This window comes from Brienomyrus brachyistius, chromosome 18 (genome assembly GCF_023856365.1).
Source record: "Brienomyrus brachyistius isolate T26 chromosome 18, BBRACH_0.4, whole genome shotgun sequence".
NCBI classification, from domain to species: domain Eukaryota; kingdom Metazoa; phylum Chordata; class Actinopteri; order Osteoglossiformes; family Mormyridae; genus Brienomyrus; species Brienomyrus brachyistius.
Window position 1 is genome coordinate 22,695,341 of NC_064550.1, and position 15,103 is coordinate 22,710,443.

At 48.5% G+C, this 15,103-nt stretch overlaps 1 protein-coding gene across 3 annotated transcripts in view; it reads right to left on the reverse strand.

Annotated features, from left to right (window-relative positions):
• The window catches only part of LOC125712629 (zinc finger protein 704-like), a 34,134-nt gene extending 22,673 nt beyond the window's left edge, over positions 1-11,461 (reverse strand). For 2 of the 3 annotated variants that reach the window (XM_048982880.1, XM_048982879.1), the window contains exons 1-2: positions 10,964-11,461; positions 9,562-9,806 (exon numbers count right to left, since the gene is read on the reverse strand). In XM_048982880.1, the coding sequence (XP_048838837.1) occupies positions 9,562-9,806; positions 10,964-11,257 (539 nt within the window). In that variant the 5' untranslated portion in view covers positions 11,258-11,461. The remainder of the gene's footprint in view (positions 1-9,561; positions 9,807-10,963) is intronic. The other variant, XM_048982881.1, reaches the window with a different exon arrangement.
• Between the last annotated feature and the right edge of the window lie 3,642 nt (positions 11,462-15,103).

The window sequence follows — 15,103 nt, forward strand, 5'->3', positions numbered from 1 at the left end:
AAAGTCAGAACCCAGTAGCCGGTTGGTGCAGGTATCTGTGAATCCGAACTGAAGAGATTTACACGGGGCGGAGAGACGTCGTTAAGAGCTTTGAGGTCAGCCTTCCCAAACCGGCTAGTAAGTGTAATGCTTGGGAGCCCAAGCCACGCTGCCGCAGTGTGTGTGTGTGTGTGTGTGTGTGTCACTGCTCGGACTTATTTTAAAGCCATCCAGAGACATACCATGCCATATTCTGAGCCAAACCAACGATTCTGGTTCCCAGGGGGGTAACACCCCACTGAACAGCAGGGTGTAAATGCTGGTAATGTACGTATAATAATTAAAATATGTACTTAAACTAATGCATCATTTCATTCCTGCCTGAAATGGTGTGTTGGGGGGTGGGGAGAGAAAGAGAAGAATGAGTGCTGCACGGTGCCGGCCAAATTCAGTCAGCTTAGATGTTTGTGTGACAAACTCTGGAGCTGGACGGTCCCCGGAGTGAGTTAGTGAGTTGTCCTTCATTATTTATTAATAGCCGCCTGTATCAAGAGCGGATTTACACTCGGATCAAGGCTGCCCACAGTTACTTGTGACAGGAGCCATAGATAGGAGGCGTTTTAAATATATAAACAAATAGGTTTTCGAGATGGGCCTCGTCATTGCCGTCCCCGTCGTCATGTGACCGCCCTAGTCCACGGAGGGAGCCCCGCGTCAGTCAGAGAGCAGCCCACGATCCATCAATGCCGGTTCCAGAGCAAACAATACAACTAGGGCTGGATTATTTTTACGGCTCTCCCAAAAAAGGCCTCTGGCTTCTCTTGAATAAGTTCTCCTTCCATTTCAAAAGGGGGGCGGTCCCAAGCAGGGTACGAGACGGGCAGCGCTAATAAGAGTCAATGACGGTGAGAAAGGTGGCGGTAACACTATCAGACACCGCATGTGCGCTGCGCAAGAAGCCGGGAATGCTACTCTCGGCAATAAGATATGAAGCAATTATCCATGACCGGAGTGAAAAGTTCAAAGAGGCTGGACCGGCTGCTCCCAGGCTGGTCGACTTGACCCCCCACCACATTTTTGTACTCTGCCGCTGGCAGACCAGACTCTACCAGGCTGGATCCATGGCGGAAGAGCTACAGAACAGCTCTCCGTCTAGGGAGACGGAAAGCCCCCGATCAGAATCCTTTACGGATCTCTTGGCCCCTCCCACAAACTGCTTTTCATCGCTAGACAAAAACAAAGGAATGCCTGCCATATTTGCTACACATACCCAAAGTACTTCAACAGACGCGCTTCACACAGTCACGCTAACAGAATCTCTCAAACTAACCTGGACCCAACAAAGGAAATTCCGTCCATTTGGCCTTTAAGGAAAAACTCGTGCGAGAGACAGACTGACTCTGGAACGAATTCCGGTTTTTACGCACGGTGTCGCTTTTATCTGCCTCATAAACTAGCTTTTTACAATCCCGACTGTTAACGGCGTTAAGGTGCTTAATTACTGGGTCTGGATTAACTAGGTCTGGAATGTTTTACTGCAATCTTAACTTCAATTTAGAGGCAGAATAACATGCAGGGATGCTGTAAAGGAGGGGGGTGTTAGAACGATAGGGGCCCACAAAATGAGAGACGTGAATGATTTGGTCTGGGATGGGGGTGTGATATGCTGATTACATACAGACATTTTAGATGCCTTTAGAAGGTTTAACTTAAGCAGCAGCCTACCTGGGATGTGCTGGTGCTCGGGATGGTTTTTAGCTAATCGCTGGGGCGTGGCTATGAAGAACAGGGAGGTCAGAGCTGCAATGTGACATGAAATATGATTCACATTGAAATCACAGAACCTGCTATTGCCACAAATTAAAATTACTATTAGTTGAAGGGGGTTCAAATGGAGGGGGCTACAGCAGGTTCCAGTGTCAGACCCTCTGGCATTCTGAATGTACTGCAATGCAAGAGTTGGAACTTTGCGATTTCGGATGAGAATCCGAGATTTTTACAGTCAGCCAATGAGCCAAAGACCTCATGAAGCCTCGACTTCCACATTAACTTGTCCCTAATCGAAACGTCACCGTCCTCATGTTTATGCTTGTGTCTGCTCACATCTGAGCCAACAGCATCTCCAGGGACGTGATCTTTGGAACTCCAAAACCCACATCCCAGCGTTCCTCAGAGGTGCTTCTCACAGATGTACGGCCGACAGGCACATCAGAGTAACGTCTTGACATCCGTGACCAACTTCAGCCGACGAATCGAACAGCAGCAGCCTGCATTTTTTTTCCAAGCTACCTAACCCAGGTATGAAGCAGAAATCCCAAAAATCTAAGCGATGCAACGGCTAAAACTTAGACTTCAGTACAGGAAATTGATAATTCTGAACACTGCAGAAAAGGTGCAGGGAGGTCGTTTAAAATGTCCTCAGAAACACGAAGTCCCAAACACAAACATACCTGATGTTATTGAAGGCCTGAACGGGGAGCATCTTACAGGGTAACTGGAATAGCCTGAGTCTAAAGGGGTAAAACATGAATTGAAACCAGGGGAACCATCAGCTGCTAGTCAGGTTATTAAAAAAAAGAGCTTTGAAACACTGAAGACTTCGCGGTACGGCTGAGGGAGACATCGGAGCATAACATCTGAGCGCTGGGGCACCAGGAAAAAAGAATTCAGCGGGATTTTATTTCTAGAAAATGTGGCCCCGTCCTTTTTCTCCCTCCCCCCTGGAGGCATACAATTATCCTGAACAGCACATGGTAAATATAGACCTCCATTATTTATGCGAGAGGATCCGTGCCGGTCTAAACTGGCGCAGACGGTCCAAACGATAGTAACGAGGGGTTGGAAAAGGCTTGGTGAGCGTAGAACGCAGAGCAAAATACACAAACAGCAGCCTTCACTGCCTCCGCGCCTCCATGTGGGATTAAGTCCTTTTTTTTCAGGGCTCGCAGTGCAGCAAAAAAGCTCATATAAATAACAAGAACACCACTGAACCGAAACGATAATTCAGCCGAGAAACATTACCCAATAACGGCGGAGGCTGGGTTATATTAAACGATCCTTCACAGTTATTCGGCACTCTGGGTCCAAACTCCTGTAATATACCCATCGGCATCAATAGTGAATCCCCTTGTTAGTGCAAAAGAGTATTTATACTTCTCAAAGACCACTGATATTTGCTAAAATATACCTATAATTCACTGAGAGGCGAAGGGTAGTTGAAGCAGAGCCGCTTGTGTAGACCGCAGCAGGTATCTCGCAGAAAATTAGGACGTTTATTTATGTATTAGATACTTTTATCAAAACTGGCCCAAGACTGAGAAATCAGGGACCGACCGTAGGGCAACTGAGGGTTAAGGGCCATGACTCAAAGGCCTAAGGGTGAAATAACTCTGGGATTTGAACCCACAACCTTTGGCCGGCAATAGCCTGGCAAGATGCCCACAAATATACACGCTAAAATTACACTGCTATGAAACCACCTCCTCTGGTCACATGGTGCAGGACGATTGCGCAAACGAAAACCACGCAGGCCACACGACGACAGACGCACTGGAGACGTGCGGGGTATGTTAGCCATTACGGCTGTTAGTAGCCGGCACTTGCAAGATGGCAGAACCTGTCCATGGGCCGGGTTTTCTAGTCAGCGAAGCCTCCTTCATTACTGCATGAGCGAATGAATGAACAGGCCTGACTCACACTACGCAGAACAGATGGACAGGTTTATAGAGCTTCTAGAAAAAAAATACTAATGAAAGACAGGAGAAGGCTGGGGGGCAAACCATGGTTGTACCAGGCTAAGGGGAGAGAGGCAGGAAAAGAGGATAGAAATGGATAGCAAGAGAGAAATCCTCATTTTCGCCAAAAGCAGGGCTTAGGAAAGACTCACATTTCCAAATCACTTTTAATGATGTGTTGTGCAAAATGTTTAGACATGGAAAGACAAGTGAACTTCATCCCCGCAAACCGTGCAAGGCTGTTTAAGCACGAACAAAGACACGTACACAAGTTTGTGGCGGAAATATGTGTTCTGTCGTTTTTCAAAAAAAAAAAAACCAAATGAACAGTGTTACTAATCAGAAAAGTAGCCGGACAGAATGAACAGCACTAATTATTATGGATTTAGTATGCAAAATATATGCAATGCAAACAAGATACAGTCTGAATGGCAAATTATGTAGCAGTACAACTAGCCTATATTCTGCATAGCAAATTTACCAAAACCGTCAACCCATGTTCCGTCTCATAAAAGAAAGATAAACAGATTCTGAAAACTGGAAGTTTAACAAACTGCCTACCAGAAAATCAGTCATCCTGGACTGAATTTTTAAGGAACCGTTTTTATCCTCCGCCGCTCTCTGACAAGACCAGATGGTTCATTGTGCAAAAAACATCCAGGTTGTCCGTGCGAAAGAGGCGACTGTGGTTGTAATACTGGAGAGTGTCCAGGGAGTCAGTGCTGAAGGTGATAATCACCCGGGAATGTCTTGAACATCTAGCCCACTGTGGATGTTCCTCCACATGGTTGCCGTGGATACCGGCGGAGCCACGAATGGCCCCGATTCAACGGGAGTGGAACCCAAGCCCACACGACTCTGGAGACCGTGGCGGTTTGGTCCATGTGGGAGTGAGTGCTGTCGGACCGTAGCTATTTCGGTTGCGTTCAGCAAATTGGGCTTGATGTTCTAACTGAAATACTTGTAACAGATGAAGAAAATTTTGGGGGGGGTGGGCATCCAGTTAGATAGAGAAGTCGGGCCTTCCTGAAGAGGGGGATTACTGCGAACCCGTCCTAATCAGCTTTACCGGCCCATGTCCCCCCCCCCCCCCCATCAGTGACCGGCGTATTTGTGAGGAAGGTCAAGGACAGACCTGAGAACTGAGCTCGGATTGGTGGACAGGATGAGAGGACATTGGGCGGGAAGCCAATCAGGACAGGGCTCTGCGCCGAGGCAACCCACAAGGGTGGGGGACCAATGCAGTGAGCATGGGGGGGGCAAAGGAGGCACAGGAAGAGCCCCTAATGTCTTCAGGATGTGACATTGTCAGTAAAGTAAACAAGTACATAAAAAATTAAATGAAATGAAACGTCTCCTTTTTGCCGACTTCAGGGCCGCAAAGACCCCTGGGGAGGGAATCTAAGGAAGATACAGTAACTGTGGCAGTCAAATGCCAGCAGGGGCACCTGACAAGCGGGGGCACGTCATCGCAGCACGTGTATGCACACGACGTGCATGACTTCCTGTTGGCGTTGTGGCATAACGACAAAACACTGGAGGGGGCACATCCGTCTCAGAACACAGGGGGGGGGGTGGGGGGTGGATGAGCAAAGGCAGGAGGCCCGAGAAGCGAGGAGGAGAGGATGGTCCGGAGGACCAGGGGGGGGAATGAGCTCCCTAAGCACTAACAAGTTCTGACTCTAATAACTGTCACAACAGTAATTATCATGGATTATATAAGTGCATTAGTCTGGTTATGGGACCCATAAAATGTTCAGCTGGGCTGCACAAGATGCTTCCTCTGAAGCGGGGAGAGGGGACCTTCTCGCAGAGACGGGCTGTGGGCAGGCAGCCAAGGCAACACGATCCGGCCGGGGCAGCCTCGCCCAGCGCTGCACGCATGCGCCCGCCCCCCCCGCCAACCCGCACACAGCCTCAGGAAGGCCACCAGAGAGCCCCCCAGGCAGGAGCGGCTCTCCCCGCCTCCCGACACTCCTCCAAGCGTGCTGATTCCAGACTCGAAATTAAACACTCATCGCTACTGTCCCACCGTTAAAACGGGGGGGAGGGCAATCGCCGGACTGACCAGTATCCGTTGCCGGCGGGGAAAGCTCAATGCCAGGGAAGCTAAATAAATGTGCGAGCCAGTTATCTGTGACGCAATAAAGATCACTGCTGATTGGCAGATCAACTGTCTGATTAAACAGCCAGCTTACCGCTAAACCCCGGCGGGTCGCCTGCAGGGACCCGCGACAAAACCGTCTCATGACATCGTCCGTGGCGCGATTCCCGCAGAAGCGCATTTCTACAAAAATCCGACTCGCAGTCTTACAGTCCAGCGAAAATCGAAAAAAAAAGATAACGGCGAGGGCCGCAGAAGCGAGGACCGCAAAGCCAAGGAAAACACTCCGCTCGCAGACGGCGCAAAACAAACACGCGGGAACATAAACTTTCCAAAACAACCATGCGCTTGTTATAACAGATGTGGCACCCTTTCTCCAAATCCACCGGCCCATTGTTGGTTTCAATTCTCTTTTTATAACCGAACAACAATGGAACGCTGCACTAACTGCCCACCCCCAGCCGCCCGCACTGCGGTGCGTCATGCTCCCTCCCAGCGTGACACAGGCCCCCGTCGGGCCCTCAAAACCGGTACCGCGCAGTACGGCTCCTGGCCGCAGCCTGACCGGCTCAGTTTCGCTGAGCGGTGACGAATCGGCAGCGGCCGAGGGCGTCTAAACGAGACATTCTGCTTCTGCTGGCTAACGAATCATAAAGTGAACAATTACATGACGAGCAGCAAAACCAGCTGCTCGCTTCAACAAGGAGAAGAAGTTTGTTTGCATCTCCTGTATTGATTTTTTTTTTTTCTGAGCTGCGCAACTGTTTACTGAGAACTTCCTTCAACGGGGTGTGATCGGGCTTCCATGAGCGTTTGTGTGCGCTGATGTGATTTGTCATGGTGAACCAGGGCCACACTGAAGAAGTTCCTCCCAGCGGACACAACAGCGTCCCAGAATACCTCTCCGAGACCCACTCTGTCTCTGCGCTGTGGTTACACTCTGACCTTTCCGTAATTATCCAATCGCTGTCATTATTTCTCATTATAACCATCGCTATGGTGACGTGGCCACCGAGCAAACTACAACCTGTCTTTCTCCAACATGCACTTTCAGGATACACTCATCAGTGGGGGGGGGGGGGGGCGGGGGGGGGCGTATCTTTTCAGGAAACGGCAAATCTTCGTTAGAATCGTTGAAGCGATCATGAAATATCTGATCTGTACGGATCGTTTCGTGTCCCACGGTTATCTTCGAGTCTCGACTTTTAAACCGGACGACGGTCCAGACCGGTCCACGAAAACCAGGACTGCGGATAAGCCACGGACCACCTACGCAGCGGAACACCCCCTTTTTCGGCATCGGGGAAAAAAAAAAAACGGCATCGCTCTCCTATCCACGGAGAAATGCGCCGATTCTGGGCCTGACCAGTCACCTGCATCTCACTGCAGCTTTAAAACTTCTTTCTGATCGCCAAGTGAATCCACACATCAACTGGATTACATAGATCCACCATAAATAATTTTTAACACGCCCAAGATTGACTTTTCGTTCTGTGCGGGTGCCTTAGTGATGAAATGCCGGAGGACACTGTGACCTTTGCCTTACACTCACCATCTGAGGAGCGAACTGTAAGAGCAGCCCCTCCCCACCGGCAAGCTGTTGTTCTTTTTTTAACGGCGCCTCTGACTGACAACAGCGGAGAAGTGTGTCTGAGAGCGGAGGTGCCGCTCTGAGATGATCGGTGCCCCCTCACAAGTCTCCAGTAGCCCGGAACAGCAAACGCTGTAAACACTCCAAGCTGCTCAGAGGGTGTGTCTGCCTTGCCTTTCTCAAGCAGGGCAAGTCCGCACATGTCAGATGCTGAACGATTCCTAAAAGCCTGGACGCCAAACTGAATTATATTTCAGTCTTTTCTTGTCATGTGCATCTATTATGTCTGCAGCGGAGAACAGCAGCTTCACACCTCCCTTAAATCATTAAAGATTTTATTTTTAGGTAAGAAACCGCAACTGAATGACGTGAATAAATGTCAGATTAACGTGTATTCTGTGGGAGTCAGACATCGAAACCGGGTCAATCTGCAAAATGATTCTGCACTATAAATGCCGGAGAAGAATCATTTGATGGAGTCGAGTTTAATCGGCACCGTTTCATTTGTTGCTCATTGTTCAGCTGAGGGATAAGACTTGAAATGTGAGATTTTTGCTCGCGACGCTGTTAGTGGCTTGGAAAAGCAAACAGAGGCAGGCCTGCGACTGCTGGATGGCTTGGTTCACAGAAAGCTGGGTGGGCGGGGCCTATGCGCAGCGATGGAGCGCGATCTCGAGCCGCAGACGTGGGCCCCGCGCCATGAAACCGTGCACCAGGCGAGTGCCTTGCTTGCTCCTACTCGTCTCGGCGCACTGGCCTTTCCAGAAGCACATTTTCCATTCTCAGTCATTTACCCCAAAAAAAAAAATAAAACATTCAGTTTGCCGAGCTGCAAGAAGCTTTGCATGACTTTCTATTACCTGGGCTCACATGCGCACTAGTGTGAAGAGTGTAAAAACACACACACACAGACGCGTGTGCAGACATACCTCGTCAGGGGCAACGCAGCTCACTGGAAAATATAACGCAGTTCCACGCTATCAGCCTGAGATCCTGCTGCATTTTTTTTATTTTTGTGATTATTGATACTTTGGATGGTGCACAAGCTGAACCTACAAGTGACAAAGGGGAGCCCTGTGCTGCAGGGGAAGCAGAAGCCAGTCCGAGCGACCAGTTTGGGACGAGCTGGTGCTACTGGAGCTGGTGTGGCAGATGGCCTCTTGCATGGCACTCCTGCGATTCTCCCAGGACACGTGGTGCCCTACGGCCACAGGCAGAGGGTGTCGCCGAACGCCTGCGGCCGTGCGGGGCGTGAGAGTGACACCTCTTTGCAGGAGGGACATTAAAGACATATGGGGACGCCGTCCCGTCGAGCGACCAGATTCGAGGGTGTTTCCTAAAAGCTCCAACCTGGAACCCACACCACTCTCTTACTTCGAATCTCCTACACAGACCAGAATAATCCATTTCGCAACATCACTCGATACGACGGACTCGCATTGATTGACAAGCGACTATGATAAATTGAACAAAAAAAATATGATCCTGCTTCGTAATCCTGTGGCAGGGTGGTGCACAGAAAGGTGGATAGTTCATGTCCAGAAAGTAAAAATCCAGACCAAGATTTTGTTTCAGCCAACCAACCGAGTACAATGAGTCACCGTCACAGAGTACTCAACTAACTGGTTGAAACAAAATCTTGGGTCTGGATTTTTACTTTCTGGACATGAACTATCTACCTTTGGGTGCGGCTAAACCTCAGCCAAGCGGGGAGGCTATCTGTCCAAAATATCACCATAACACACGTGACTGAAATTCAGGCCTGGACTCTGGACGCCAGGCATAGTGATCAAGGTCTGGTAACTAACTAAGAGCAAGCGAAACTGTCCTCTGTTGATGACCAAACTAAAAAAAAAAACTGAAAGGGGGGGGGGGGGGGAACCACAAACTGGAGAATCCCCAGAAGCTGAGACACTTTCAATTTGATCAAGACTCTGAAAAGCACCCTGTCTGCAGACCCGTCTATATGATGCAGTTAGGTTTCCTGATGTAGAAGGTGTCTTCAGTACAGAATTCATTGCTATTGGGTATCATCTTTGACTCACCGGAGGCCAAAGTACACAAGCAGAGCCAAGATATCAGTGAACACAAGATGCCCAGAACCTTCTGGCCAGGCCCAACCAAACCCAAGCGACCACCATATGTAGCCGTACCTGTTCCGGGGCACGGGGATCTGCGAGGAGGCCAAGGGGGCGAGGTCCTCCAGGGGAGCATCAGCAGGAGGTGGCTGGGGATCATTCCTGGGCTCCTCGCCTCTTCTCCCTGGGCCCCTGCCCTCTGTGTGCATTTGGTCATCTAGTTTCTTCCCGTTGAGAACCAGGCGCTGAGTTGGGCTTCTCTTCTGGACCAGTATCAGGTCGGCTTCTATGCGGTGGTCCACGTCGCTATTACGCGCTGTCTGGAAGAGGGGGAAAAAACTGCAGCAGTCAGCAGAGGAGTAGGAGGAGCGGCAGAGGAGTAGGAGTACTCCGTGCATATTTGTGCCCGATCTGCTGGGGAAACTGCGTGGAGGAGAGGCGATATCTTTGATGGGCAAGGTTCTTGCATCACAGCCATGTGGAGCAGCCTAAAGTGATTTATGAATCTGACCAAAAAGGGGCCGGAAGAAGCCCCGCGAGAAGCCCACCCCCATTCGCGTTTAATAACTTTGGTAAGGCGTCACGCTGCAAAGCGCTGCGCGAAATCGCGGCAGCTGGCTCGAGCGGCCCAGGCAGAGCGCAGCGGCGTAGGGGTTAAAGCGGCGGGAGGGGGCGTGTCGCGCGCAGCTGCAAACCGCACCGGGGGGGAGGCAGAATTCAGAGCCTCCTTAAAGAGGATCCTGTCCAAGTTATGTGCGTATCACTATTTAACTTTGCCTTAACAGGGGACGTTTCGACGCCATGCATGCCCGTATCCAGGTTGCCCAGCGGCCTCGGCTGCATAAAACTGAAACTTTGGCAGATTTCCTTAGGTGAAAGACGAATACATTTCTGCAGCTACCCCCTCGGTATATCAACAGCGATGCACGCGTTAGAAACCCACAAGAACAACCTCCGGCTTAATCTCACTGCATATTATGCGATGAGATTAAATAAAGCATTTTTGTCATCTTAAGTTTTGTCATGTCCTTTTTCCCCCATCTAGGGCCCGACAAGCATGAAGCGCACCGGGCCGAACGGGGGAGGGGGCCGAAGTCCCAACCCCCTTTTCCTTTAAACTTTGAACATGCGACGAGTCGCCATTTTAACAACTTAGCTTGCAGATTCCCTGCCCGAAGTTAAGTTGAGAGACAGACACGAGGTTTAAAAAAAGAAAGAAAAAGATCATTACATCCCATGACAATGGAACCGGTAATCTATGCACTTCTGTGGCTGAAAGGTTAGAATTTGCACAGAACAAATAACGACTCCCCTAAAGAGATCAAGAAAAGTAAAAAGTACTCTTACTTAGTTTCCAGCGTGATAGCAATAACTTCTAAAGTAGATATGAATTTGTTATGCCGTTTATCATTCGAAGTACACTTCCCCGGGTGCACACGGTGCACGTACACGCAGCACGGCTCCGATTAATACCTACTATTTTCGGGTCGAAAATGAATTTTTCTTTCCCCGGTGCTGTCAAATCGATGCCATTTAGAAGGACATCTTCTCTGGGGTCTCTCAAAGTGCCATCATCCAACATTAGTGTGTACAGAAAGCTTCCTGAAGTGTGATCGCTCTTGCACGCCAGCATGATCCCGCAGTCCACCGGCGCACCGGTCTTGCCATATGGTTTGCCGTCGGCTGCATGACTGCTGCTGCCGGCTTGGCCCGCAGCAGTACCGACCCTCATCCCAACCAAGGACCTGTGGAGAAGACGCTTGGAAGTCATGGTAGGACAGGGCAGGAGACTGGAGGAAAGGCAACTGGCTCCCCGTGAGGTGTAGCGCTGCTGATTGTGCGCGCGATATTAAACATTTAAGAAAGCTTGTCGTTTTCTTTAAATGCGCACTATTGCAGAAGCTACCGAGTGGGTTTTTGTCGCTCCCCAGAAACCTAAAAACCGCCGGTCAAGGGGGAAGATTGTTTTGCTTTTCTCTAACACCCCCCCGCCCCCACTTCAAAAAAAAAATGCCACGCCCCCCCGCCCTTGCGCGTGCAGCCGGGGGGGAAATTGCTGGTCCCCGCCTTCCATTCATTCTCATTGGTCAGAGACGTATACAAACATTCGAACTTGGCACGCGGCCGAGAAAATACCGATTCTGATTGGCCGGTACAGCAGACGTCAGAATTCTTTTTTCCACTCTCATTTTTTTATACAGATACTGGGGAGGTGTGTCCGCCGGATTTCGCCGGCCGGTGTGCGCCCTTGCAAAAATGAAAATTATGTCCGCTTCGACATCAAATTTAGCATTTTTTCCAGAAGATTGTGCTATGTTTCAAATCCTGAATCTTGTTAATGGGCATTAACTTACAATCAATCCCCTGTATACATGTATAAGCAACACTAGGAATGGGTATTTCCGGAGTTTAATCTTAGGCGTTGCATTTTTTTTCCACCAACTTTATTCCGTCCTTCAATCGATTGGTTAATATGGCGATTCTGCTAGGCCCGCATAAATGCGGAAGACATTTCTAACAGTTATACTCTAGTTCCGCTGTCGTATTTATCAGTTGTATTGTGCCGCCGAGATACGGCGATCGTTATTCCTCTGTTTCGCCGACGTATCTATTCGGTTAATGCATGATCGCAGGTACCGGGACGATTCGCTTATTTGCTCATAAACTAGGGATTAGCAGAAGATCGCTTGGAAGAAGTACGTGCGCTTTGCCTCGCAGGGCGGCGCCGCCCTCAGTCTGCAGAGCTGAGAATTCGAGTTATGAACTCAAAGACCGGGGTGGAAGAAGATGTTCACGATGAATGTCAGACTTTTATACATGCAGTCTTGGTGCTAGTTTATTTGTGTTATGCACACTGATGGTCTGCAAGCAAATCGACCATGCAATAAATGTAACCCGCATTTCTCCCCCCTTCTTCGCCCGTTGTGGGGCGTCTACATAAAATTGGTTAAAGAATAGATTTTAAAATGAGCGACAACTGCCGTGTAGCCTGTAATTTCGCTTTTTCTCGCCGGTACATTAATATACGACGGAGGAAGAGGCTATTTGCTTAGCCCTCTTATGCTATACGACGGAACAATGTAAAGTATGCAAGTTGCAAATGCGCCTTTTGTGGAAAGCGCAAATTCTACGTAAGTGGAAGTCATCCGCAACATGGATGAAAAAGACCCGAAATTACATTTCCTGCACTGTGATCGGCTGAAGCGCCGCCTCGTTCGGGTTTCGATAGACGGAGCTGCACGTACGTTTCACCCTTTCGCCCGCAGTTAATGGATAACGAGGCGCTGCGGTCACATAAAGATGTGGCTTTGGGTTTCCAGTCGTACTGAGGAATGCACAAACCAATGTGTAATTGGTTCTAGGGGACTTTTCTAGAATATATATGAATCAATGAAAATCAGGTAAAGTGTTATTTACAAAAAAAAAACACACACACACACACAGCGTTGCACAACCTGTTGCTGACACGTAGACTTTCCTCTCCTGCCAGGTAAAAACTCATAGGCTACCTACAGATAAATGCGCTCCGCGCTCTGAACCAGCCCGCAAGATCCAACCCCCCAGTCTGCAGCTTACTGAGAGACAGTTTTTACACAATCACACCCCTAATACGCAGTTTGTCAAATTGTATCCCAACACAAAATCTTAGTGAGGCGGGGGGGGAAATCAGCGGTGTTTATAGGGATTTTTAATAAGCCCTGCGCTTTCATAATATTAGTCACTCAAACAAGAATTTCAAAGGAGTTCAAAATGTTTAAGGTGCTGGTTTATTACAAAAGTAAAAATTTCTGATAACATTTTTTGAATAATAATTCTGATATAAAAAGTTACAATCGTTTTTAAAATGGGCACATAGTTACACAGCTTTGGGATAATTTACAACACGTGTTACCGTTTTGCAGACACAAAACACAGTAGGACCCACACTGAATTCAGCGGGGTTTTCATCTGTATTAGTGTACAGAATATTACCGTAACAACAGGAAAACTTAAGTGGTCTTGTTCACCATCAAAATGCACGGTATCATATTTGCAATCCAAACAGTCGAAATTACTGTCTAAAACAACCAAATATTTGATGGCTGGTTAAACATTTATGAAATCCATCTCTTTTGAAGTGTCTTACATAAACGTACAGTAAAGCCAAATGAGTCGCAAATGTAAATGAATTGATGACCACTGTTAGCACCATATTTTTTTAGTTCCCCAAATCAGTATTTAATATCATGGTGCTTTCATTTCCTGGTTATCAATTTCAGACAATTGACGACCTTCGTTTTTTTTGTGGCTAATCATTGTTGCTGGTCTTAAAATAGTAACAGTGGTTACTGTGAAGCAATCTTTGAGTTGCCTTGAAACGGTTCACCCCGCACCGCTACGTGGTAGTCTTATGTCACTTGATTTTTTTTTTTTTTTTTGCTGTTTCAGTTGAAGGAGGGCTTCCGATCCCCACCGCTCCAACATCGTACAGTACAGTGCGAGTTTGTGCTCGGCGGGCTGCGATCGAGCACGAACGAACTGAGGTGCAGAGGTGGCCCGATTCCGCCAGACAGCGTCTCCCAAGGACGCTTCTTAATTGTATGTAGGAGGCGCCAGTTCTCACGCTCCCCCGTTTGGCCATGCTTCTCAGCCTGCCGCCATGCTCGGGGGGAGTAAACACAGGCGCTTGGTCCGCAATTAGCTTATCCAGTCCGGCTCTTACGAATGCCATTCTGTATCTGGGTAGAACAGGTCAATGTTGAACTGCCTTCTTTCCCCGTTGCCAAGCAGGCCGATACAGAAATAAAAATTACAGTTTTTTCCCTTATATGATAAATATTACCGCAAAAAAAACAATATATTCTCAGGTTTTAAGTTTTTTTGTGTGCACTTTTAAGCGTACACCCAGCATCAGGAGCCATTTACAGTGTAAGACAATTAGGCAAAGCAGTGATTTTCAGGCTCCAAGTCACACCCTGATTCTGTGAAGGGGGTGCTTATTGGTAAACCTTGACTGAAAAGTGACACGCGGTCAGTTTTAACAAAGACCGCCTCCATTTCCTGGTCAGATGTTAAATTTTATTTATATCATCTACGAGGGTAACGTTTACTTTTAATAATACAGCATTGTGTTTCATCCCCCGAGCAATTTTCCCCTTCGTCCTCTGATTCAGACTTTATTATGCCTATAATACTAAATGCTATAAATCACATTTCCCAAGTTGCACGCGGAAGCGCTTATTTACAAAAGACCGAGGACTGAACCAGAGAGAGAGAGGCAAGTTTCCAAAGACGCTGGCTGGTAATTTTGTGCTCGTTACTCCGTTTTCTTTGGATCCCTCTCTACACCGATACTAGAACCCAGAAACCGTGGTCCGGAGCTCTGGAATGGAGCGGTGCCGCTGTTGTAATTATGTCATCGAGCCATTTAGCTGCATTTTGGACAACCTAACCGTAACCCCCGAGGAACATTCGTGCTCGTAAAGCTGACTGCTAAGCATGTGCACGAGAAAGAACACATTAACTGGGTGCAGTAATGAGTTCCTCCTTCATCCTGACGAACCTTCCTAAGCGAAGACGACATGCCGCGGAGAGCTGGAGCGGTGCAAAGCGAAGCCCGCTCTGCCAGGATCGTGCA